This window comes from Orbicella faveolata, unplaced genomic scaffold, assembly GCF_042242905.1.
Source record: "Orbicella faveolata isolate gen_17 unplaced genomic scaffold, um_ofav_v1 contig_2, whole genome shotgun sequence".
NCBI lineage: Eukaryota > Metazoa > Cnidaria > Anthozoa > Scleractinia > Merulinidae > Orbicella > Orbicella faveolata.
In genome coordinates, this window is record NW_028301547.1 from 24,924,051 (window position 1) to 24,936,740 (window position 12,690).

At 37.6% G+C, this 12,690-nt stretch overlaps 2 protein-coding genes across 2 annotated transcripts; both read right to left on the reverse strand.

Moving 5' to 3' along the window:
- Nucleotides 1–1,286: 1,286 nt before the first annotated feature.
- On the reverse strand, nt 1,287–3,485 carry LOC149112581 (uncharacterized). The gene is made up of 4 exons (XM_089289344.1): nt 3,481–3,485; nt 2,853–2,934; nt 1,957–2,013; nt 1,287–1,622 (listed from the first exon to the last, which is right to left on the reverse strand). The coding sequence occupies exons 1-4, from the start codon at nt 3,483–3,485 to the stop codon at nt 1,377–1,379; spliced, it is 390 nt and encodes a 129-aa protein (XP_089145470.1). The 3' UTR covers nt 1,287–1,376.
- Nucleotides 3,486–8,308: 4,823 nt separating this feature from the next.
- LOC149112582 (TNF receptor-associated factor 5-like) lies at nt 8,309–12,571 on the reverse strand. Its single transcript, XM_089288992.1, has 5 exons — nt 12,219–12,571; nt 11,267–11,740; nt 10,987–11,146; nt 9,876–10,069; nt 8,309–9,254 (listed from the first exon to the last, which is right to left on the reverse strand). Exons 1-5 carry the CDS (start codon nt 12,281–12,283, stop codon nt 9,077–9,079), a joined length of 1,071 nt encoding a protein of 356 aa, XP_089145118.1. The 5' UTR covers nt 12,284–12,571; the 3' UTR covers nt 8,309–9,076.
- Nucleotides 12,572–12,690: the final 119 nt, after the last annotated feature.

The window sequence follows — 12,690 nt, forward strand, 5'->3', positions numbered from 1 at the left end:
TGAATAAATTTTCCATTTGCTTGGTGCAGAAAAGTTTAAAAAGTCTGTTGAGTTTCCCTGGTTGATAAATCACGCCAAAGCATGTTTTAAATATGCTAAAATCAATGAAAAACCTTGTAATTTCAATGAATGCTGCAGTTCTCAACTGATTCAGGAGTCAGCATTTTAAATTGGCTAAAGATAGTGTGTGCTGCAAGTCTCAACTGGAAACACTCACAAGAGAATTTCAGGCGTCAGCATTTCCCACATATCCATTCTCTGAAGAAACAAGTCAGGCATTTCCTTCATTGAGCTAGGTTCTTGACTCAAATGAAAATGGTCATTTCAGGGATCAGTTTCATTCAAGTCTTCCCCATAACTGGACCTCAGGACACAATTTGGCTCGATTTGAAACTGTGCCACAGACATGGTTTCATGGTCAGGAACTAGTCTCCAGATGTTTCCGTCAACTTGCTAGGCTAGGGAGATGGTTGTTGAGCCTTCAGGTAGCAAATTTCTGACTTGTTGGTGCAACTCCTGTGTTTAATTTAAAATGCAAGCAGATGAGATAAGAGGCCCTTAGAAGTAGTATCTCACCAAATTGCTTTACATAACAACAAATATATTATTTTAGTAGACAATGGATTGTGCCCACCCACTCACACCGATAATATTCTTTGATTTCCCAGAAGAGGTTATACACAGCTTAAATTTCAGCCATCTCCTGGAGTTGCAAACACCTGAGAGAGACATCTGCTGTACATTGATGTCAAGTTGATATTTCCTGATTACTTCTTTTATAATGGAAATTTTAAAAAGTTCAGTTGCGGTCATTAATTTTATGATGGGAATAATCATGGCATCTGACATGCGAGAATTGTGAAAAAAAAAAGTTCTCCAATCAGCCTAGGTCTGGGATTTTAAATGAGGATATGGGCACGTCTCTGATTTTACCACTCTATATCCTTAACTTTGTAGTTACTCCCTAATTACTGCTTAGTTTTTCCAATAGTGACTTCAGTATATTGCATTATAGTGGTTCATTGTTTCAGTTGTCTCTCTTGGAAGTGTGTGATTCAAGATTAGGCTGCATTGAATAACAAGAAACATGGGCCTGAGACTTAAAAACTCATGGCCGTTTACATTTCGATGGCTCATGACACAGTTTTGTTCAAATAAAAAAGCCTATTTTGGGGGAAACATTGTTCACATGCACCTTAACTGCCCATAGCATCATAAATTGAGCCCCTTAGGATGATATTTTTGAATAGCATATCCATGACTCCATGGTGTCATATGATAAAAAGGGGAGCCTTGAGACAAGGGCAAATTGAATTTCACCATCAAAACTTTCCAATATTGAAGGGGCAACAACAAACCAAGTGATGCAGGCTACATTAGAAACAACAAATTATGTGGTCTTGTGCATACATCTGGGTTATAATATTAATGGTAAATGAAAGGCATTGAAATCTGCATTTCTTCAGAGTATTCACATTACCCACCTTCAATGGACTTTCCCATGAAATATCCAACTGGTGCCTTTCTCCATCTGGCAAAATAATGATGACACGAGTCAATTCATCCGATCTCAGCCTCTTTGTTGGTGGTGGATTTGTGGCCTCATCTAGTTCTGGTTGTGGCTGGAATACAAATTCACAGATTATAAATGTATTACCCATTATTCATTATTGGATTTAAATTTGTCTGGTATGATTTGTTAATTAATAACTTATTTCGGCTTGAGAAACACCTTGAAAGATGGTGTATATATATGCTGGACATCTATGCTTCCAAAATAATGCCGTCGAAATATTTTTCATGGTACAGAAAAAACCAACAACCCTGTTTTCTACAGTGGTAAGGTCATGATAGAGGTACATGCATTACAGCCATTAACCATGGCAATGGCTTGAATTAGCAAGAAGCAACAAGAGAATAGTTCATCTGTTGCATTACTAATATCAAATGTGATACCTCAGGGGCTGGTTCATCGTCTGTCTGACAGGCTTTTGTATTCCTCTGCCTTTTTGCCTGAAGCAAATAAGGAACTAATCAGATGTGCTAGAACATCACTTGATATAATTGGAAAGATTTCCGTATAACCCCATACATTTATTATGCATGCTGAATTATTAATTATGTATGCGCTCTATTGTTTTTGAAGACAATAGCAACTCCCTAAGGTATTGAATATATACATTGATAATTACTACTTACTGTGTGAATAGAAGAGGATTTGATAGCGCGCTATTGCGCGTTGTCTTTTCGCCGATTCTCTTCTTCCCCTAGCTCCCCTCTTCCCTCTTTTTCTTCTCCATATTACCCAGGCTCCTTACGGATTTTTTTTCCCTTTTTTTTCTTGTACCCCATCAGGTCTCGAACCACTTACCTTTCGCACACCTCTTGCTTAGGCCTAAAACAGTATTTTAAGCTTTTTTAAACTAGCGAACAGGTCTAAATCGCTATTATTTTAAGCAGTTTTAACCCTGCGCTCAGTTTACAAATACGGTAAATGCGCCCAAAATTATGATATTTCGTTTCGATTTTCCGTAATTTAGACCTAAAACTCGAAAAATTATTCTAAGTCTCCAAGAAATCGTTCCGTTTTTGCGTATTTTAGATAGAAAATTCGAAAAAAAATTTAAGTCTAAAAGTATGCGACACTTGGTAAAATTTAGAGTTATTCAAATCAGATAAGTCTCAAAGGAGCGCTATTGTTTTCGTTATTGTTTAGTTAAACAAAGAACTGTATGCATAATAAATGTATGGGGTTATACGGAAATCTTGCCATATAATTAGCCAGTATTTAAAAATTATTGTACAGTTCTTTTCATATCATGGAGTGCCAAAGTGCTGCTAGTTTTTCACACCTTCTCTCTGTCATTCTGGAGTGACTCTTCATAGTCCAGATCCTGCTGCCTCTTCAGTTCCCTTTCCTCTTGTAGTCTGAGCCTATGAATTAATATTGCACAATGAAAAGGTGATGGATTGATAGATAGATTGATTGATCGATTGAGGGATTCATGGATTGATGCCTTGTACTTCATTAAAAACTTAAATAAAAATAGGTACAACAAATAAGATGCGTTTACTTACTTTGATCAGCTAGAGAAAGGAGTTCACCCGCAACTCGAAGGAGTCTCGTTTTTGTCGTGTTCAATGGGTCCATCGCTACACTGAACTGTACAAATACCCGGGATATTAGCCTACATGTGCTGAAAGAGCACAACAAGAAAGCTGGTTGCAAGTAGCCGCGAAAACGGGACGAACGGATCCGAAAGCCGAGAGAGCCTGGGGAAGAGGTCAGCCTCGGTCAGTGGGGTCGATCGAAAATTAAAGCGAGCGGGCGACGGGCAGGGACTGGTAGAGTTTACAGCCCACACGTTGAATAACTTCAGCCTACATTCCGTTAAGATGCATAGTTGCTCAGAGACCCTCCATTTTAAGTTTTCCCCTTCACCCTAGAGGTCTCTAGAGGATACGGGTAGTCGGTTGTACCTCATTTAATGTTATGTAAAATTAGAGAAAGAAGCGAACAGAAAATCACGAAAAGTCGATATCGTCTCTCTTTTAGGGACACTTGTTTGGTGTTTCTCATAGCTCATTCCATCATTCCAAGGGTTTACAGTTAAAACGTCCACTGAAAACGAAGAACGAACTCAACTAAACTCGAAGTGTTCACTATTACGCGATCGATCAAACTTGGGCGGAACCGGCAATCAAACAGGTTTCAAAGGCGGCAAATCGGAGAAAAAAAAATCTCTTTTCTCCGCGCTCGCAACCTCGCGTAGACGCTCCAATCGCATGCACTTGAAACTTAAACGTCTGGCAGGCAGTCTCCCTTCTCACCGGGGTAGTTCCACTATTTTTCGTGCGTTCTTCTTTTTTTAGGGATCTAGCTGTCAAGAGAAACGGGGAGTCTTACTTTTATTTGACCGCGTTAAAAAAATAATAACAAAATAGACACAAAAATATCAGACAAATAACCTCGTTCCCAGGGTCTATTTTCTTCCGGCCCCTCTCTCGCTCCAGGGGCTGGGAAGAAGAGAAACCCTGGGAACGAGATTGACCGACAAAAGTCGGCTAGCAAAAGACGCGCTATCGAATAAAGAGTTTGTGTGAACTTTTTAGGCACTATTCATATACTCGACTGAAAGATATACCAATTTTGAGTAACGATGCAATTTTCCGGTCATATTTATGCTTTCTGGACAAGCAGGAACTAGGCAGAAATCTTAGAAAGGAAAATTTTACTTTGGAGTAGTTTTGAGCAAGAGCGGCCAATGAAGAAGAAATTCACTAATAATAACTTTTACAAGGAAGTAAAAAAATCCGACTCCACAAAATTTGGAAAAAAGATTTTCAAAGTACCGTCACTGACAGTACGGAGAGACAGTTACTATGATCTTTAAATAAAATCATGACACACTGTTTTTGAAAAATAAGTTATTATAGGAAATTGGAAGTTGAAAAAGAAACTTTTTTACATCGTTAAATAAGAAAAAAGTAAAAATGTAAAATCACTGTATATTGGAAGAGAGATGAAATTTGAAAATATTCTATGGTTCTATTTGTAAAATTGTTTTTTATTGTGAAATATAACAAATTTCCTGAAAAATATGAAGAAATATTTATTGGAAAATTGAGAAAATGGAAAATTTATTTTACATTAGATATTACGAGAAACTTATAAAAAAGCGAAATTATTGTACAGTGTTGGCAAGAAAATATTATCATAATCTATTGGCACTGGAAAATCGGAGAAAGTTGAAAAATTAGTTATTATTGCCAAATCAAAATTCTTCTGAAGTATTATAAAATAAAAAAAATTGGAAAAAATCATTGTTTATTGTATACCAAAATTATTCTAAATTGCAAAATACGAGAACATTGGGGAACATGTCATTTATAGGAAAAAAGAGAAAAATGAAATCGATTTTAAACCGCGTTTTTTCCTTAGCTGCTTCACTGTTGTGTGAGACCTGAAGTACAAATTCTAGAATTCGAGTCGCCACAGTTTGTTGAATCACACACACACACACACACACACACACACACACATCACACTCACACGATCACTTTTGTTTCTCTCGTGTTAATAAAGAAAAACTTGCGTTGATTAATAGTCGATGGAGGAGTAAAAAGGGCAAAAGACTAACGATTAATTATCGCAAATTTGCTCACGAAAATAGATCAACGCGACGAACCAAATAGATTGCAGGATTTTTTTAAAACCGCCCGCTCACGAACTGAGAAAAAACCTAAATCCACGGTATTACCCGCCCCCGCCCCCCCCCCCCCCCCGCAAAAAAATCGAAGTATTATACAATAAAAGGTAACATATAAAATCTTGTTCGTAGCTTTTAGCTAAAATCCTTCTTCTATTCAGATGAATTTATAAACAAATCCACCATAAGAGTGAAAATGATATTGCGGTTGGCGTTGCGCGTTTGAAGTTTCCTATCAAAGTGCGAAGAATTAAGTAGGAATCGCGCAATAAGAATATAGAACGCAATACAGCCATATTTACCTTACTTTTAAACCCATATTTAATAGAGAGACAACGATTATCATGTTTGACATCTCTGCGTGTTGCTTCACGTATCGATTGTAAGCTTAGTTAAATAGAATACGAAAATCTTGTATTCCAATTAAACGATTCCACCTGAAAATCGCAAAAATTAAGAGGCATCGAAAAAAGAGCTATTTTTGCGATCGAGGTACGAAAAGGAGTTAAAGCAGTTAAAAGCACGACAAGTTAAAATGAAAATAATACGGCCAATACCCAACATTTTTATCTTAGTTTTTCGGCACTTCTTAATTCTACCCTTGTAAAGACATAGGTGTAACCACTTATAAGTTATAAATTTTATATATAGAATACTACATGTACAAGCCTGAAGGCAAGAAGACTTTTTAAAATAACTGTCGAATTAAACGATTCTAAATAATAATTATACAGACAGAGATGACGCCATCGAGATGATGCAACGCACTTTTTCCTAGTGATCTCAAATGGTATGTCTACGCTGGATCCTTTTTGGGTCAATTAGAAACCAAAGGAACCCCTGGTTCTCCCTTGGAAAAAAACTGTTGAAGTCGGTTTTATGCATCTCTCCTCCCACTGAGAACAAAAATAAAAAGCTGGCGTTAATTACTAACACAGACTCGTGAAAACTCTTAAAGAAGCCCGCGCAAGCCCAGTTTCCATTGAAGAGACACAAAACATTTTCCGTGTTTCTATCGAGTTATAAAAACATGAGTGGAAGCTAAGTCTTGGAGAAGCAGAAATGAAAATGAACTGAAAAATCGACCTGTCGAACATAATAAGATACCATCTAACCGGCACTAGAACAATCGTCGCTCGTTATTTGTACTCAACGAAATTAATTGAAGTCCTCGTGGTTCTTCTTAGTGTTTCCCAAGCCTCTAGTTCATCAAAGGGATGCACGGAATTTTGTAGCCAAAAGGAATACACATGAAAAAAGGTGGAACACATATTTCTATTTTCCACCGGTGCGTCGCAAGTCGAAAACAAGTTACAAGCCTGAAATTTTTCCAAGTAACAAATAATGGCGAAACAAATTGGAAAGTTGAATAAAAAAAAAGCACGATTATTTTTGAAGTATTTTGTAAGTGTCTACACAAGCTTCGTCACTTACCGCGGACTTGTGAAAAAAAAAAAGGAAAAAAAAGCGGGCAAATTTGTTTACTTTTTCTTTTGCTTGCCCATGTAATAAATTACAGAAGGGACAAAGGTTTGTAATTGTTTGTACTTTCCATAAACAAAGAGAAGAGTTAATAAGGTCGAGTATGTCCCTGTCATGATACCGTGCAAGAGCTATTTTTCCGGATCAAGCTTGTACTGCCTCCTACCCCGCGAGATATATTTCATTTGTTTTTTGTTCTGATATTTAATTACTTGATCCTACTAAAATTTGTCCTACCTTTACCGAGGATAGGGAGTTTCATTTTTTTTTTTATTAAGCCTAATTTTCTTCGTGCCCGTGGTTGGACCGCAATCACTAGATTAACCATTCATTTACTGATCTTTACTGGTCATGGATCCACAAACAACTTCAGCAAACTGAGGCCCCGTCCTTCCTATACTTAAGAAATTTAACAAAAAAAGGCGCTTGAACTTCGAAAACGTATCAGATGTTTTCAAAACGCAACAATCACCACCGGCAAAAACTCTTGAGAGCACCCTCAAGTAAAAGAAAAAGTTAAGAAAGGTTTAGCCAGAAGGTCATTATTTCAGATTACAATATCTCAATCCGTATGTTAGTCATGTCGAAGGATCCTCCATGGCAAAGCTTTGCACCCTTTATACCCTTTAAAATGCTTGTTGAATTGACGCTATTTCCAGGGAATGTAGAGAGGACAATACATGGGCGCGCGTACGAGCTATGGAATATCTCTTCCAGTTTTGAACTCGATATCTCACGATTGAGATACCAAGTGAAACAAGAGAAGAGATATTCGATATATAGAACCGATCGGATAACGGCGTTCTTGACGACTTTTCAAAGATTTTCCGAACACTATCCGAAGATTTACGAGGATTCTCCGGGAAATGTCCAAAGGCCACACGAACGTTTACAAAAAATTACCGCAAATTTTCGAAGACCAACGATGATAACTAATGACACGAGTCCCAGATGTGGTTTCCTATTAAATGTAGATGTGGATGCCTATGAATTTAAGAGTGGTGTATTTTCCAGCACAACGCGCGTGTCTATTTAAGCAATAGATCACTTTTTCCGTGTTTACATAGCCTCATCTAAACGTCAGGGGGGTGGTGAGAATTCAAGACAGTTATGAAAACCCGAGACATAGTGGAGGTTTTGCATAATTTTCAAGAATAGACCTCACGAGTGTTTAGCCGAGGCTATATAAACATGGAAAAAGTGCTGTATTACTGTTATGAGATAATTCTAAAAAATCTGTGCGAATCTAAAACGTCACAACTGTGTTTACATGCTCTCATCTAAACACACCTATACACCGATGAGAGCGCACGTAATAGCTCACTTATTTTATAAATAATAAATGGAGGACATTACACGGCAGCGAAAGAATGCAGCGAGTGAGTACAATATTGTAGTAAAGACGCGAAAATAAAATTCATATCTTCAAGCCACTTTGCAATTTTCTATTTATTATATCGAAAACTGGATGTTGAAAAACCAGCTATAAATAGACGGAAAATGACGCTTTCAATATGTTTACAGGCCAGGATATGGAAAATACGCCGCTCGGGTCACAGATGTAGTTCGGTATGAATTTTACCAATGGTGAGTTTTCCAGTAAACCCTCAGGTCTATGTCATAATCATTTATTAATGTGAGCTAACATCAAAATTTTACAATCTTTATTCATCATTGATCAATTTGATGAAAAAACCACCCGAGAAAAGGAAGAAATGGCTTATTGGGAAATGGTGAATATGAAGGTCAAAGAAGTGTGGGTTTCTTTATTTATAATTTTCGGTTTCCTAGTCCCCTCCTCTTCCCCCAGAGGATATTAACCTGTTGTCTTAGGTGAAAATCCCATTGGACTAGTAGTATGTCACCCTCATAAAAGTTTCAGTCTCAGTAGGAAATTTTCATTCCCTCACTGAAAAAGTTGCACACTAAGACACAGGGGGTATCATCGAGTAACCAACTCAACTCATTGTGGCCAGGATGTTTTGACCAATAGAAATCAAATTACAATCATCAGAAAAAAAACGCAGACAACTATAGCAAAGATGTTAGGTTTTGCATTGCCATAGAACACCAAATAAAACTTCTTCAAAATTCCAATAAAAAAAGGAAACAACACAGGTTTCTGGGTGGTAAGCACAAATGACTCAATAATTGTCTAAGGATGTTGGATGCTGCAGACCTCAACTGATTAAACATGCATCTCCACAAACATGTACATCAGGAGTCAGCATCTTGTACTTATCCTTAATCCTAGGATAGCGCATGCTGCGGAACTCAACTGAAGTTATCTGCGAGAAGAGGACACTGTCAAACACATATATTCAGGAGCCAACGTGACCCACATATCCCTTGGTAATGTTTGAAATTACACATTGAAAAGTTTTTCAAGCACACATGGTAAGAAGAAAGTCCAAAAAAACTGGATCGTTGTTACGAGCCATCTCATAAAATTTGTTCTCGGGGCAAACATTCTGCATTTCAATGCATGCAACAGAAGCTTGGCACATTAAATCTTGAGGGGCACTGAACTTAACTTTGTCCGTTCCACAACGGAAACAACACCTGCAAATAGACAAGGTGACATCAAGGTGACCTTAGAGTTATATTGACGGGTTACATAACAAACTCTAGGAGATGTATAATGTACATCTAAATCCACACACATGAAGATATACACATGTGTGCATTGGACAGTAGATGCAACTGCAATGAGTTGATCATTTTGAGCAAAATATTGTGGTTTGTTGGTGATGACCACATGAATTGATCAGCAAGACACTGACAAAACATATTTTGCAATAACCAAGTTCAATGATTGTTTTGTCATTCAATCACAATGATTGTTCTCATATTTACATCACTCTCTGATGGATTCTGTAGCGTGATTTCAGTAATTTACGCATAGCAGAATATTGTCTACAGCAAAACATGTTTACATGGCACTACGTGTGAGCAGGTCGGGTGGTGGGCTCTCTGCCAATGGAAAGGAAGAAAGTAGGAGTCATACTGATAACACCATCAACAATGTCAGTTTCAAATTGGTGCACTTATTGAACAAACAGTTACGGTGGATGCTTATTAAGAAGAACACGCTAGATGGTAGGAGGTGTGAAATCGAATCAATACGGTGTAAAGAGAAATTAAGTAAAATACAACCATGTAATTCAAAAATGAAATACAAACCTCAAAACAATACCATAACAAGGCAACTGCAACTTTGATTCAAAAAAAAGCTTCAGAGAAATACCACTGCGTATTTCAAGCCTCACCAAGCCTGCATGACCTTTGTACAATGGACTGCAAATAGGCAGAGTGACTTCACCACCAATTCGCCATGACCCAGCAAAAGACATGCCATCTAGACCTGGACTAGGAATCTAAGGGACAAAATACGGAAGTTAAATCCATGAAAAATCCATATGACTACAGACCAAGCATTCACATAGGCAATGAAATGTTTTTCTTTTGGGCAAATTCTAGCCATGATTTTCAATTGTCTTCAAAACAACCAGAAATGATTGCCATTTAAACAAGGTAAAAGACTGTGGAAGGGGAGAAATTTCAGAGAAGAATATTCTCCTTGCCTCTTATAAGTTACATGAACAATGAATACTGCCATTTAACACATAAAACAATATATACAAAATTAATGTTAACTACCAATGTACCATTCCTTAGTCACAGCTGCTTGTAAAAATTTTTTTGGGGGGAACCTATGTTAAACGGCCACCCGTTAAGTTGTCACCCCTTATTAAACAGCCACCCCTTATTAACTAGCCATTTATCGAGAAATAATTTTCCCTAACTACTACAAACAAAAACCCTATTAAATGGTCATCCAAAGTTTAATACAGGTCTATATATATATATATATATATATATATATATATATATATAGATATAGATATAGATATAGATAGATATAGATATAGATATAGATATAGATATAGATATAGATATAGATATAGATATAGATATAGATATAGATATATATATATATATATATATATATATATATATATATATAAGAGTCCTTAATAGAAAGGGACGCCTAATAAAATCACTCAAACACACATTGATGATGATTTAGTTCTAAGCAGTTAGCCCGATGACGAAAAATAATGAACAACCACTATTAAACACCCACCTCCCATTTCCCCGAGAGTGGCAGCTTACTATGGCTTTGAATGTAGTAGGTTTACATGACGACATGTGTAATGACAAATATTATTTTGTTAAATGGTATGTTCATTGATGGATATTTACTAACTAAATCTTTGCTATAAAGACTTACTCCACATGCCCCAGAAACAGGAGCTTCGAGGAGAAGCTTGAGGTGGCTTGAGGAATCTGAATCAGCTAATGAGTGCACCTCAGTACATCCTACAGCATAGAGGGGGCAGGGTCGCCCTTCCTTTGAACACACAAAAGCCAAATGGGAGAGCATCTTGCATCTAAAGAAAAATGAGTGGAAAGGATTTAGGAGAAAGAAACATTTTAGATAAAGAGCAAATGAAGACTATCTAACACAAGTAGCTCCCATCAATAACAATACATAATTGACTAAAATCTACCTTTCCACCTGAATCCCACAATTGTTCGGACATGGCACCAATTTGCGAACACAAAGCTCATCATGACCTATTTGATCACTATGTGGAACGTCCACACCACAGGAAGGGCACTTCTCTGTCCTGTGAGGGCAGATTAGCAGAAGCTGGGCAAGTTCACGTTGGTAAGAACGAAGAATGCATCCTCTACCTTTAAAATTGCATTCCACAATCTTCATGTTGCAATTTGAAAGGTGATTCTCCAGACCAGCTGTTGGCCCAGTCCAGCTGCAGCCACCAGGAAGAGAGATCGTTGACGGACACTTCATTACTCTCCTGCTAATAGCACCTTCAACTGCAAGATTTCTAACCAAAGTGCCACTTAAAACGCTCCTGTCGACTGGACAATGATTGTTATTTGACTGCCACTGGGTGATGCAGTGGTGGCAGAAGGAATGCCCATCTTGACAAGAGACTGGCTTGTTGAACACACCATAACTGCAACAATAACAACAACAAAAAACACATTTCACAATTTATTCCAAAAAATTTGGCAGTAGCCACAAAATTGATGCTGTCACAGCCTTAAAAATTGATTCTAAAAATACGTCTAAGAAAAATTCCGCAATTTTCGATGGAAAAGTTGATGGCATTACTTATAAATCGGAAAAGACCTTTTTTGACTGGGCGGTTTGTTGCCCCATTTCAGACCATGTGATGATACTCTTGAGAATTCTTCCTTCAAATTTTCCAAATAGCTGCGTGTATATGAACAAATAATTCTTAGATGGATAAAAGAACAAATCTCTCGGGAATATCACGTGGTCTGTAATAGGACAACAATCCGCCCAAGCGAAAGAGGTCTCTACAAGTAAAACTAGGCCTGTCAAAGGATGGTAACGTCTTTGAAACCGTTCCAGGGTTGGCAGAGAACTCTTAAATTGCTGGAAAATATGCAAGAATAACATTCACTCACCAGATACTGCAGAGAAACTCTTGGTCCACATTTTCCACAAACAATTCAGGAGCATACCCAGACATGATTCTGTCGGACAGTTAAGACTTAAAAATTACGAACAAAAATGAGCGAAAAGACAGACAAGAAAGATGGATCGAACAGAGAATGATTGAGGGCAGCAACGATCAAGCACGTGCGAGAGGAACAGATCGAGGAACTAACTCTAAATAAATAATGCAATAAATCAAAAGAACTAAATGTAAATATATAGCGGCAATAATCCTATCGAGCGAACTGTGAGCTTGAATGGTCACTTCCACGAGAAGACGATCGGGCAAAGAGCGAAACGATCAAAATATGGCGGAACTGTATCGAACCGAGAGGAACTGGGGTAAATAGGCCTCGTGTAGGAGAACAGTTTCCGTCCTTAACAACAGGCGGTAACCAAGGGTTCGAACGTCACTACCGGCTTCACGTTACATGGTATGAG